General features: G+C 43.5%; 1 protein-coding gene across 4 annotated transcripts in view; it reads right to left on the bottom strand.

The window, feature by feature from the left end:
* POLR2B (RNA polymerase II subunit B) overlaps positions 1-15000 on the bottom strand; it is a 299158-nt gene that overhangs the window by 190222 nt on the left and 93936 nt on the right. For all 4 annotated transcript variants that reach the window (XM_075603624.1, XM_075603633.1, XM_075603642.1 and 1 more), the window contains exons 4-5: positions 12773-12885; positions 12071-12290 (exon numbers count right to left, since the gene is read on the bottom strand). In XM_075603624.1, the coding sequence (XP_075459739.1) occupies positions 12071-12290; positions 12773-12885 (333 nt within the window). The remainder of the gene's footprint in view (positions 1-12070; positions 12291-12772; positions 12886-15000) is intronic.

The following is a 15000-nucleotide window of genomic DNA, read 5'->3' as shown; positions in this document are numbered from 1 at the left end:
TTTCCCCATTATCACCCAGCATACAGCACTTCCACTGCAGCAAGGGATTCTGGGAAATGACATGCAAACTTAACCCTGGCTGTGCTCAAAGCTGTGACCATGCAGCAAGCTTAAGCCTATAGGGAACCATGTTAAAAATGGTTATTGAGGCAAAAAGTGACACTGTGTGCTCATTTGCGTGTCATTTCCCAGAATCCCTTGCTGCAGTGGAAGTGCTGTATGCTGGGTGATAATGGGGAAAGGCGGGGTTGCAGACCTGCCTAAGACATGCAGATGAGCATACAGTTATATTTGCATATTTGCTTTCCTGTGGAGGATTTTTGTCACTTTTTTACTCACCATAACTTAACTCAGTATTATGGTTTAGCCTATCCCATAGCCTCTCTTGCATTCCCAGTAAAATCAACCCCACACTGATGAGACCCATCAAGGTCGAAACGGCTGTCTGTGGGTGGTTTTCTGGGTATGCACCTTAACCCTGGCTGTGCTCAAAGCTGTGACCATGCAGCAAGCTTAAGCCTATAGGGAACCATGTTAAAAATGGTTATTGAGGCAAAAAGTGACACTGTGTGCTCATTTGCATGTCATTTCCCAGAATCCCTTGCTGCAGTGGAAGTGCTGTATGCTGGGTGATAATGGGGAAAGGCGGGGTTGCAGACCTGCCTAAGACATGCAGATGAGCATACAGTTATATTTGCATATTTGCTTTCCTGTGGAGGGTTTTCGTCACTTTTTTTACTCACCATAACTTAACTCAGTGTATATATATATATATATATATATATATATATATATATATATATATATATATATATATATATATATATATATATATCACAGGGCCTATTACGCCTCGGGCATCACTAAGAAAAGGGGGTGGCAATTTTCATTAAGAACAGGGTGCCCTTCGTAGAGAAAGAAGTGAGAAGGGACAAAGAGGGAAGGTTCCTGGTGGTACAGAGGGGCTAGAAATTACTTTGGTTAACATCTACAGTATGCACCAAATGACCACCAGGTGGACTTCTTGGAATCAATTCTGAAGGAACTGAAAAATTGAGTAGGCGATTCAGTGATTATGGGGGAAGACTTCAACATGACAATGAACAACAAACTAGATAGATCCAAAAATATACAGGGACAAAGCACGCACAGCAGTGGTACGAAATTTAGAGGCATGATAGAAGGCTTCCCAGTAATAGGCACATGGAGATCTAGAACCAGAAAGATTACACATTCTATCCGGCTCCACAAAACTCATTCCAGGCTAGACTATTTTTTCATTAGCCCAAAACTAAACAGACAATTCTGAAAACAGGTAAGTGCAGAGAACAAGAACCCTGTTATAGCACTCGATACCCTAATAGAATGTTTAATGAGTATTTTAAAAGAAACTTTTAATGATCATCAGTGTAAAATAATGGGGTTAAAAATCCAAAGATTGGACACACATTAAATCCAATGTCGAGTACTTAAGGCACTCCGGATTATATATGATAGGAACAATTGAGCTAAATCAAATGAATTAAATCAATGTTCCCGAGGGAGCTGGTGTGCAGCTGTCCCTGGCGAGGTGTATCTTAACACAGCAGGGATAGGACAGAAGTAAGGTATAGGACTATCTGTGTACAAAAGTAGTCACTAGTTATATTGGGCTACCTGTGAGTACACTGTCCAATTGCGTTTGTATGCTGGTAGAGTAACAAGGTTGTAATGTGCAGAGACTGCCACTGCAAGAAGAGAGTATCACGATTACTGACAGTCAGATATAGCAGTGGGTAAGTAGCATAAAGGTACCTACAAGGTGGTGTGGCTAATTGAGTATGCCTACGCCCATATTAATGAATGGGCTCAACCACCAGGTACTGTGCTAAAGCTACTAGGGTATGAGAATGTAATCAATAAGCTATGTTCCTATAGGTGCACAATAAATAGTATACCAGCAATACAATGCTACGTTATGGCCATGTGCATGCCTATGTCCATATTAAAAAAATGGACTAACCCGAACTAAAGATTACACATTCTATTCGACTCCACAAAACTCATATTCCAGGCTAGACTATTTTTTCATTAGCCCAAAACTAAACAGGCAATTCTGAAAACAGACATGGGCCCCATAACATGGTCGGACCATGCCCCCATAGAGATTCAAATTAAAACCTCCCTATTGTCCCCAAAGTGCTTCATTTGGAGACTTATCTCCCTACTTAAAAATTGCAGACTCCTTGAAACACTATTTCACCAATAATGTGGTAAGCATAGAGTCGGAAATTTTGCTGTGGGAAGCACATAAAGCCCATATAAGATGGACATACATAGCTATAGCGACCCATAAGAAAAGAGAAAAGACAAAAGCCATAAGTGTGTTAACAGAAGGGATCTCCAAGCTAAAGAAGGCCCACAAGGCAAATCCCAATAAAAAGATAGAGGAAACTAACTACATTGAGGGAAGAGCTCAGAAACATACAAATGGAAAAGGTAGAGAAGGCTTTAACATGGACAAGGCAACTCTATGAAAAGGGTAACAAAGCTGATAAACTATTAGCGAATAAATTAAAAAGGACTAAAAGCAAAAAAGACGAAGGGAAGATCACCCATTATTAGAGTTGCCATGTGGCTTGTCCAAAAATACTATACATAATGGTTAAAGATGCAACCCCACCACCCCCCCACATACATGTAACAAATGCCCCAATATACATATAGCAAATACCCCCACGCCCCTGAATACATATGACAAATACCCCCACGAATACGTATAAAAAATAAAAACAATACACCCACCACCCCAATACATATCAAATTCAGACTTACCTTGGGGATGGAGTCCTGTCAGGCCCGGAGGTTGCGGAGGGGGGGGGGGGGGCAGTTGATGCAGAGGGAGGGCAGTGAATGCGTAGGCAGTGAATGCGTAGGGAGGGCCCGACCCATATCATCATCTTATTCCCCCTCCCACCCAATCATCCTCATCTCATCCTGGCCCCCCATCATGATCTCATCTCGTCTCCCCAGGGGGGAACGGGGGAGGTGGTGGGAAGGGGGGAGGTGGTGGGAAGGGGGGAGGTGAAGGGGGGGCGGGGGGAGGCAATGGGGGGGCGGGGGAGGCAAAGGGGGGCGGGGGGAGGCAAAGGGGGGGCGGGGGGAGGCAAAGGGGGGGCGGGGGGAGGCAAAGGGGGGGCAGGAGGAGGCAATGGGGGGGCAGAGGGGGGGCAAAGGGGGTAGGTGGGAAGAGGGGAGGTGGGAAGGGGGGAAGTGGGGGGAGGTGGTGGGAAGGGGGGAGGTGGTGGGGAGGTGGTGGGGAGGGAGGTGGGGGGAGGGAGGTGGGAAGGGGGGAGTCGAAGGGGGGGGTGGAGGGGGAGTGGAGGGGGAGTTGAAGGAGGGGTGGAAGGAGGGTGAAGGGGGGGTGGAGGTTGAGGGGTGTTGAGGGGTGGAGGGGTGAGGGGAGGTGAAGGGGGGTGAGGGGTGTTGAGGGGGGGGGTGGCGGGGAGGTGGAGGGGCGGTGTCGGGAGGTGAAGGGGGGGTGACGGGAGGTGAAGGGGGGGGGGTGACGGGAGGTGAAGGGGGGGGGGGGGTGACGGGAGGTGAAGGGGGGGTGACGGGAGGTGAAGGGGGGGTGACGGGAGGGGTGACGGGAGGTGAAGGGGGAGGGGAGGGGGAGGGGAGGGGGAGGGGGGGAGGAAGGGAAGTGGGGTGGGTGCGGGAGGTGAGGGGGGGAGGTAAGTGACAATTAATGTATCATGTGGCCGCTTGCTCCCCCTTCCCCCAGTGTCTGCCGGTCGACTGCCCCCCCCCCAAACCTTCCGTCTGTGTCCCCCCCGAAACCTTCCGTTTGCCCCCCCCTCAATACCTTCCGTCTGTCTCCCCCCCCCCCCCGAAACCTTCCGTCCGCCCTCCCCCCATAAAAATCTTCCGTCTGAGAAACGTTCCGCCTGTTGTGGGGCGCGTGCATGCGTCGGCCGCTCCCTCACCCGTCCGCTCACTCACCTATCCGGCCGCTCACTCACCCGTCCGCCCGCTCACTCACTCGCCCGCCCGCTCACTCACCTGTCCGGCCGCTCCCACGTGGATCTGAGGCGGGAGGCAGCGTGTTGTGGCCGCTCCCCCGCTATGTCCCGGGCGCTCGCTCCGCTCCCCCGCTGACTGTAGCGGCCGGGGTGTGAGCTTGGAGGCAATGCGGGAAGGGACACAGGGGGGGCGGGGGGGGGGGAAGGTGTGTGTGTGTGTGTGTGACCTTTGGCCCGTCACTCCGCCTCAAGCCAATGAGAGGTGTGCGGGGGGCGGGGGCGGGCAGGCCAAGGGAGCCATCTCATTGGCCTGAGGCGGAGTGACGGGCCAAAGGTCCAATGCGATTTCCCCTAGGGACAGAACAGACAGACAGAAATACGACGGTTTGAAAAATATATAGAGATAGATAGATAGATAGATAGATAGATAGATAGATAGATAGATAGATAGATACTGCCCATAAGGGTAAAATAGCTACATAGCAGTACTTTTATGGTGTGGAATCTCCTTACATGCTCACACTGCAAATGTTGCTAGTCAGTTGTATGCAACATGTAACATGCATCAGGTAGGTGAATAATTGCTACACAAAGTGAGAAAAAGACCAGCTGTGACAGCAGGTGGTACCCAGGGTTTATGCTATACAATACTAACCATGGAGTAGATAATCAAATTGCCTGTGGTAGAGATGGATCTAACAGAAGTGAATGCAGACATCGCAGTGTAAAGCCCCCCCCCAGAAGCACCCAAAATGTAGCCTCGCCCTGCATACATAACCCTACAAAACAGGGTAAGGGAGGGGGAAGACAGGAGGTAGATCCCTAGTAGCCAAGGCTCAATTGTCCCTACTGGTGTGGCGTTTAAATTTTTTTTTTTTTAAAAAGCAAGAGTATACAAGTAGAGTCAAGAGAAAGTTAAAAACAGAGCAGAGAATCACAAGCAGATCACCATATCCATTATATTTCAGTGTCTAAGACACTGTGTTTCCTACATGCGTAAACATTAAATAAATGATTAAAAGCTTAAATCCTCGTTAAGCCCTTTGGGTGCAACACAGTCTAGGTTAAATATTGATCTGCACTTTTGACGTAGCAATTCTGCCTCTAGATTGTCTCCTCTATTCCCTAAAGAGACTCTATCCCCCAAACCAAAAATCCCTTAGTGGAACCTGCATGTTTAAAATGAAAATGCCTAGTAACGCTATTAAGTTTTTATGCCTTTGCCAAATCCCTACTAGCGCTGCGTATGTTGCATGCGTGTTCCAAGACCCGCACCTTTAGTTCTCTGGAGGTAATCCCTACATAGAGTAGATGGCATGGGCATGATAATACATAGATTACTCCCCTGGTATTACAGTTGAAAAAAAATCCTAACCTTAAATACTCGTGCCACTGCTGTTGCAAAATGTTTTCTGTTTAGAGATAAACCCACAATATTTGCATTTGCCACATGGGTATGTCCCTTTGTACGGGTTTTTCACAGGCACAGTATCTTGTTAAAGTGCCTATGCACTAATTGGTCTCAAAGGTTTGTGGCCCTACGTACGGTCATCTGCATCCTGGGCCCAATCACATTAACCAGACTTTGCTCGCTCTGTAAAATCCTCCATTGGCGTTGAATAACAGCTCTAAGTTCTTCCCAATGTCGAATATAGGTGGAAATAAATCCAACTGGTGCGGGAGCACAGATATTAGGTATTTTAACTTTAGGAATCAGCCAACTCTCTCTGTGTTGAGATGGTTGACCCTATACAGAGCTCTCTTAAATCACCCATTACTGTAACCTCTCTCTTGAAATAAAAGTTCCAGCACCCTAGACCTGTCACTGAAAACCGCTGAACAGTTATGCTTGAGGCAAAATAGTTGGCCAACATGTATACCCCACTTTAGAGATCGCATTGCAGCTGTTAAAAAGCAGAAGACTATTTGTGGCCGCACTCTTTCTGAAAAGATCAATCTCAACTCTCAGGTCCTTAGTAATTGTAATTTGTGGATCTAGGAAGGAGACTGATGTGTCAGAGATCTCGTGTTAAATGTTAAGTAGGTTACAGTTAAGTGTCTCAATGAATTTAGTACATTCGACGACGTCTCCCTCCCATAGGAAGACGACGTCGGCAAGATCTAATCCAGAGGGGAATGTGACTGATAAAATCGATTCAGATCAGTAAAGACTCACTCCCTCGTCAACCATCCCCCAAAAAAGTTAGCATACGTTGGGCCGCATTTAGCCCCCATCGCTGTACCCCTAGTTTAGACATATTTGCTGTTAAACACACAATAATTGTGGAATAAAATAAATGTGAGAGAGAATAACCAAGTCACATATTTCCTTTGTATCTGTATTTTGCATATCTAAAAAGTATTCCACTGCTTATAGTCTATATTAGAGTACAACGACTCCACATCACAGGTTACAAGATATGTCCCTTTCTGAACCACAATGTCCTGAATTTTCAAGAGGACATCTGATGTGCCCCTCACAAAAGATGGTAGACTTACTACATGAGGTTGAAGGAATGCATAAATCAAAAATTTAAAAAAAAAACATACAGATATTCTCACATAGGGCCCCCCTATTTCTGATACTATGGGCCGACCATGGGCACTTTAGATCCTTATTGACTTTTGGGAGAAAATACATAGTTGGAATCCTAGGATGTCCAACTCATAAGAACTTGGATTCTTTGGTTGTGATGTTGCCATTGTCAAGGGCTCCGGAGATAAATTAATCAACTAGAATTTTGAATATATCAGTTGGATCAAGGAATATTCTTTTGTAATTAATTCAATGAATGTAAAAGTTGACGATTTGCTTCATGAAGATACATCTCAGTGAGCCAGATGACTGCAAAACTACATCCTTGAGATCTTTCAGTAGTTTTAAGGAGTCTTGCTCAGACACATCGGATGTCCTCTTAAAAATTCAGGATATTGTGGTTCAGAAAGAGACGTTACCTGTGATGTGGAGTCGTAATCTAATATAGACCATAAGGACGGCATTGCAGCAGTTGAATACTTTTTAAGTATGCAAAATACAGATACAAAGGAAATATGTGACTTGGTTATTCTCTCTCACGTTCATTTTATCCCACAATTATTGTGTTTAACAGCAAATATGTCCAAACTAGGGGTACAGCGATGGGAGGCTAAAAGCGCCCCATCGTATGCAAACCTTTTTTTGGGATGGTGGGGAGCGAGTCTTCACTGATGATCTGAATCGATTTACCAGGCACATCCCCCTCTGTATTAAATATAGCCGACGTCGTCTTCTTGTGGGAGGGAGACGTAAATCGAATGTACTAAATTCATTGAGACACTAAACTGTAACCTACTTAACATACATTTAACACAAGATCTGACACATCAGTCTCCTTCCTCGATCGACAAATTAAAATTACTAAGGACATGTGAGGCAAACAAAACAAAGAAAGCTGTTGCTCAACCCAATTCAGTGGCAAGTATGTAAAAATAATGGCGACGCATGAGGGAATGGGAACTTATATGTACAACAACTGTGTGAATCCCTGCTTGGTGTCACAAAAAGTCCCTCTTAGTTTGCACTCATGCCTGTAGAACTATATGATGGGCTATAATAGCTCAAAGTGCTATACTCAAATCAATGCACAATCTTGACTATAAGAGCTATGGATAGCTCTAGGAGACTCCACTAAGTTTAAGAAAAAAATAATAAAAATGTTATTAACATAAATGTAACATCAATGAACAAAGTGAATAATATATTTACTATGGTGGAATAGGATCGTCATAAAAGCACTTAAAGGAAGTATGGGATATTGCCTACCCTATGCTAGGCTGTCTCATGCATGAATGCAATACTACAATATATGTGTTTGCAACTGGAAGGATTAATAACAGTGGCAAAAGATCCTATTTATATCACCACCAATCTCAGCAACTATGTTATATAGTTGCTGAGATTGGTGATGTTATAAATAGGATCTTTTGCCACTGTTATTAATCCTTCCAGTTGCAAACACATATATTATAGTATTGCATTCATGCATGAGACAGCCTAGCCTCAAACATAACTATTCAGCTGTTTTCAATGACAGGGCTAGGGAGCTGGAACTTTTATTTCAAGAGAGAGTATACAGTAATAGGTGCTTTAAGAGAGCTCTCTATAGGGTCAACCATCGCAACATAGAGTTGGCTGATTCCTAAAGTTAAAAAACACCAAATATCTGTGCTCTCGCACCAGTTCGATATATTTCCACCTATAATCGACACTGGGAAGAACTTAGAGCTGTTATTCACCGCCACTTGGAAATTTTACAGAGCGAGCAAAGTCTGGTTAATGTGATTGGGCCCAGGATGCAGATGACCGTACGTAGGGCCACAAACCTCTGAGACCAATTAGTGCATAGGCACTTTAACAAGACTGTGTGGCTGTGAAAAACCTGCCCAAAAGGGACATACCCATGTGGCAAATGCAAATAATGTGGGTTTATCTCTAAACAGAAAACATTTTTGCAACAGCAGTGGCACGAGTATTAAAGGTTATGATCTTTTTCAACTGTAATACCAGGGGAGTAATCTATGTATTATCATGCCCATGCCATCTACTCTATGTAGGGATTACCTCCAGAGAACCAACGGTGCGGTTCTTGGAATATGCATGCAACATACGCAGCGCTAGTAGGAATTTGGCAAAGGCATAAAAACTTACAAGCGTTACTAGGCATTTTCATTTTAAACATGCAGGTTCCACTAAGGGATTTTTGGCTTGGGGGATAGAGTCTCTTTAGGGAATAGAGGAGACAATCTAGAGGCAGAATTGCTACGTCATAAGTGCAGATCAATATTTAACCTAGACTGTGTTGCACCAAAGGGCTTAACAAGGATTTAAGCGTTTCATCATTTATATAATGTTTAAACTACGCAAGTAGGAAACACAGTGTCTTAGACACTGAAATATAATGGATATGGTGATCTGCCTGTGATGCTCTGCTCTCTGTTTTTAACTTTCTCTTGACTACTTGTATAAGCTCTTGCTTTTTTGCTTTCTGAGGAGTATTTCCCTCTTCTATGTGTCTTCCTCAATGCTCCACTGTACACCTACCTTGAGTGTGACGTCATATGTTCAGCATATAAAGTCGATCGATTTGGGACGTCCAGACATGCCCCTGACAAAGCTGTTCCTGGCGAAACGCTGTGTTGGGTGTCTTCGCAGACCGCCTCCTTCATTGCCTCTACTTTAGCATCCAGCTGCTTCAGCCGTTAGCAGCTAACTGTGCCTCGGATGAGCCTGTGTTAAGGTCTGAAGCTTGGAACCCTCCGGTTCCATACAGCCGATTGCGGATATTTCTGGGAGCTCACTCTGCTCCTGGAGTCTGCAGCCTTACCATTTCTTTGCCTGGATCACATGGACTTTACTGGTGCCTTTTCAGAGCCATCGCAAAGGTTTCTATAGCGAATGGGACATACTCCAAACTACTGTTCACAGCATCTGACCTACACCAACAGCCCTGTGGACTTTATACTACCAGACACCCCTGTATTATTCTGTGTGTCAATGGGTCCATTTGAACATTGAAGTTCCACGCAAGCATTCACTCCAACCTTAACTACACTGATAGTATGATACTTCTTAAGTGTACTGGCTACACCCTGTCATTGTATTTTCAACTCAGATAGTGCAGTTGTTCCACCAGGATTTATCTCATACATCATGTTGCTGCTTGTGCCTTATGTATATCGCAATATTTAATTTCAATGAGGAACACAATCTTGCAGCTGGGTGCACAGACATCCCCCTCTACAGTGATCCCCCCAAAACATTGGGATTGCTGTAAGTAGAGTTAATAATGTCAGCACTCTCTTAGGTACAAATTTTGTCTATAGACACCCCTTTCATCATTGACACACACAGGTGCCTTTACAGCACTTCTTTATTAATATCAGAATTTAGCTGTGATTTTAGTCTAGGAGAAGACGGTCCAATAAATGTTTTTTAGTGTTTTATTATAGTGTCGGGTTTGTCCTATTTTCGATTGCTTGTTTAATAAACTTATACTTTTTTACCCACTCAGAGTGCCCCATTTGGAGTTTCTGTGAGTCTTGTCTTCTGGGACATGTTTTTTCTCTTTGTTACGGTGGTCTAATGGACTCCAAGAAGCATCACCTGTATTATACAGTTTTCGTTGTGGGTATTTTATTCATTTGGCATTAGTGCTTTTTTAGTCTTTGTATACATTTAATGGCCTTAACGAATGATTTCTGTATACATCTTTCTTATAGAACGATTATTCTATCCCCCATCTATCTCTTCTTTTACATTTGTCAGTCAACTGTTTTTATTAGGGCTACTTCAGCAGCAGCAGCTCCCGCACATGCTGCACAATTATCATCGGCTTTATGCAATATAGCTTAACTTTATCACTGGGCAGCTGTGCATTAGATAGTGACCAATTGTATGACTGGCCGGTGTTTACAGTACCTTGCCACGGCAACAATATGTAATACCTTGGTGTGCTTCTCTTTAGGCACACTGCACCATTCGTCTGGCACTGGAAGTGTAAATACTATAATTCTTAGCTCGAGCTCCAACCTCTCCATCTGTGCAAGCACCTATAAAATATGGGTACCGCAGTGGAAGACCTCCTTACCCTCTCAGACGAAGTGAAACGCTCTTTGGAAGGCAAGCTTAATAACGTCACCAAACGCGCGACCACGTGCATCCTAGCGTACCGGCGATATCACGAGCAGGCTCCCGGAGATTGCATCTCAGCCTTTCAAATTCACAACCACGGCTGATGGAGCATCATCCTCTGGCTACAACACGAGCAGGGTCTCTGGATCAGGGCACCAAGATGCCTGAACGTCCTACTATATTACAGGTTTTTTTAACCGCGTCAGTAGGGACAGCTCAGCCTTAGATACTAGGAATCTCCTTCCTGGCTCTCCCCTCGTTTGCAGGGTTATGTATGTAGGGTGAAGCTACATTTTGTGTGCTTCTGGGGACTTTATACTGCAATGTCAGTCCCCACTGCTGTTAGACCCATCTCTCTGCTACAGGCCAATTTGGTCATCTACTCCATGATTAGTATTGCATAGTATACACCCTGGTTACCAGCTGCTGTCACACAGCTGGTCTTTTGCTCACACTGTGCAGCAATTATTCACCTACCTGATGCATGTTGCATACAACTGACTAGCAACATTTGCAGTGTGAGCATATAAAGGTGATTCCACATCATAAAAGTACTGCTCTGTGGCTATTTTACCCTTATGGGCAGTACTAATCTGTCCCTTGTACTGATAATCGAACTTGGGGCCTGCGTAGGTCTATAGACTGGGGTACATTTCCAGTCCATCAACTTGCCGCTCGCCCCCTTTTTTTCATTGACCCCTCCCATCACCCTTTTCTGTGCAGGGGTATGTACTTAGGGTCAGCTATTTAACCGTCCGTTTCCCATTCCACCGGACAATTTTGCACGTTGGTCCCTTACGAGCTATTTTATTCACACAGCCATTTATTGCTGTCGTCATTCGAGCTAGATATTTATGGCTCTGTAGCTATGATTGGTTGATCTTTAGTTTTTGGTCCACATGTTTTTAATGCATAACTATTAATACATTTACAATTTGGGACATTTATTCGGCTTTATCACTTGTGTGCCTTTACAGCTCAGTCTTGTCTATTGCTGTAGGTACAGCCACGCTCTTACAGACGGGGTAATCTAGCACCAATACATTCTCAGCGAGCAATGAGTGCATGCTATTGGGATTTTGCCCTACTCTGCTGGGATATTCTTATCTTCAGGGTCCTCTCTATGGTAGTTACCGTCCTTTTTTTGGCTCACCTGCACTGAGGTACATCAGTAACTGGTAGGTAGAAATTGTAGGAATGAGTTTTTGCCGATAAATATTAAGGTGGCAAATTTTTGGCAGCACTTTTGGGTGTTGCCTTGCGAGGAGGGTATGGGAAGCGCGTCTGTATTATTAACTTTTTGCTGATAGGTATGGCTTACAAAACTGCAGAACAAATAGAAATGTTTTTTTTCCCCCCTTGGGTTAGTATTACAACAATTATAATTTTCTGTTACCTTTTCTGATCCATTAATAATGAAATAGCCTCCTGGATCAAGGGGGCACTCATTCAACTCACAAAGGTCACGATCAGTCAGGCCATTCAATAAACAGTATGTTGAACGCAACATGATTGGAATTTTCCCAATGAATGTCTTCTGATGCTGTGTTTGAATTTGCTCATCTCCTTCCTTTACCACTGTTTTTGTAATGTCCACATAAAGGGGTGCCGAATACCTAGAGACAAACACAGTTTAACTGTTCAAAGTCAGTAAATGAAGCACTCCAAAATTTTAAGAAGCATTGCTTCCACTGAAAAAGGCAACCGTTTCTATTCAAAGGTCAGAAAATGAATCCAGTACTGTATATAAACACTGCTAATCCAATGATAAATCACAGTATATGTAACTACAAAATACAAAACTGTACTAGAGAGCACCATTAAGGCTACGATTATAGTGCCGGCGACGTGACGGCAACGTCAGACTACGGTTGCTGGAAAAATCAAATTGAGATGACTTCCAGCGATCACGACCAAGCCGTCGCGCCGTGCTTACTATAAGCACACGCGACGGCGGCAATGCATTTGTTTTGACGTGTTCTCTACATCAGTCCGAGTAGAGTGAACAATAGTTTTGTCACACACTTGCTACATATAAATTGCTACTTTTTAAACGTACTCTGTACTTTTTTAAACCAATTTAGAACAAAAGTCTTACGTTAGATTTCTTAATCTTGCTTCATTTGGCATCATTGGTGAAGGGGCGCCATCTCTTTCCCAATGTGTAGGCTTAGATAAGTAAATCTGTTCAAACTTCAACAAAAACCTAGGCTAAAAAGAAATGTTTGAGAGTTGGAAAAGATAAAAAGGCAAAAAAAAATAAGAGGGGGTGTGTGCCGAGCACGCGCATTATAAGGGAAACTTTGTGTTTTGTCAGTGAAATTGTATTTTGATTGTTATGATTTTGAATGAATTAAAGACTGATGAGCAGTTTTTTGTAGAAATGTCCATAGTATCAGTTGAAAAAGATGATGCAATTGATTTATGATAATTAAAGACACATACATTTTGGTTTTTAAACTTATTTTCAAAAGTCTTTCATTCAATGAAAATTATAAAAATCAAAATACAATTTCAGTGACAAAATGCAAAGACGTTTCACTTAGAACACGCGTGCTCAGCACACACAAACTCTTGTTGTTGGATGGGTCGGAAATGGGTTAATAGTTCAGCCTGATATGACTAATCCTGATTACTCTTTAGGGAGCATATGTGTTTTGTTTAACTTAGGCAAAGCATAAAGGCCATTTACCCTTCTAAACATACTGAAGTAGAATAATTCTTCCAACTTAAGCAATTATTATTTTTAACTTTTATTTTGCTTCTTAAACCTAATGCCAGCAGCCATCTTAATGGTGGCCAAAAGTAATTAGATTTGTGTATCTGTGTAACTCCTGAGCTATTAGTTAAAGCTGCAGTTCAAGCTGCCGTTTTTTTTTTAAGTGTTGTTTTTTTACTTCTATAGTTAAATGTGTCTAATACCAATTTACATACTGAAGATCAAAACTGCAGGTCAATCCCTTCTCCTTTGATTGATCAGTGAAGATTGGTGACGTCATTACAAGTTGGTGTCTTATAAACGCCCGTTTTTTCAGTGTGAGTGAAATGCTTATGAATATTCATAAGCACTCCACTGATGTGCACGCTCATGATTCCATCACATGGTGCAGAAGGGGGGAAGCCAACTAGTTGCTACACACACATATATATACAGGTAAACCCCGTTATAGCGCGACCCATTATAACGCAATTTTCACGTGGCTCCCGTTTAAAAAAAAAAATTTAAATTAAAAAAAAATGTAATTTTTTTTTGCACACTGCACACACGCACACACTCTCACTGCGCACACACACCTTCACTGCGCACACACTCACTGCACCACTGCACACACTCACAGGACACTGCACACTGCACACTGCACACTCACAGGACACACACTCACAGGACACTGCACAGCACACACTCTCTCCCTCTCCCCCTAACCCCACCCCCCCCCCCCCCCCCACACAGGATAGAATGCCTGTGGTGTAGAGCAGGAGAAGCTATCAGGAACACAGACACACAGACACACAGTTCTCTTCCTAGACAGGGCAGGCTCCCCTGGCGTCCCTGAAAAGTTTGTGAGTGAGAGCAGGAGAAGCTGCTGTGTGGGTGATCAGTGGACATTTGAGTAAAATTGTCAGGGGAAGAAGTCATTATCGATGATGAAACGCATAGGGCGTGGTTAGATTGTGGCCACCATTTGCCCACGAACATTGTTGCTACTTGCGATCAGAATTTGGCTCTCCTGTGTGTCATCACGGCCGTAAAACAACTACACGGAGGACTTTCAAGGCATTGTTCCCCGGAGGGACCTCTCTCGCTGAACACTGAATGCGAGGTGTTCCGTTTCCGGTTTCGACTGCACGAAGGAGGGTCACGTGACGACGTCATTGACTGAGCCGGACGCTGATGATCGAGCTGTTGGCACATGAGAGCCTATTTCCGGCATGCTATTGATTGCTGTACTTTTGTGAGTGGGCATTTGAAAGATTTTATGTTCCTTTAATACAATTTTTATTATGGTAATGCACTAGGTGCGCGCCTGTTTTTTTCTCTTTCCTTTTTTCTAGATATGAATAGGGACTGGTGATCCCTTTGAAACGGGCTGCAGGAACCTGGAGTTACTACCATTGGAACAGGACTTTGTGTATTGGAGGGTTTTTATTTTTTATTTTATTTTCATTTTTTGGTACTTTTTTTCATTTTTTCACATAGTAATAAATATTTTTAGGTGTTTTATTAAACGTACATTTTATAGTTATTATTATTTTAATTTTAAATTGTTTAGTGATTGTATCAATATTGTATTATTTTATTGTCTATATCATAGTGTATTAGCCAAT

The sequence above is a fragment of the Ascaphus truei genome, chromosome 1 (genome assembly GCF_040206685.1).
Source record: "Ascaphus truei isolate aAscTru1 chromosome 1, aAscTru1.hap1, whole genome shotgun sequence".
NCBI lineage: Eukaryota > Metazoa > Chordata > Amphibia > Anura > Ascaphidae > Ascaphus > Ascaphus truei.
Note: the sequence above shows the minus strand (reverse complement) of the source record. Positions and strands in the feature narration are given on the sequence as shown.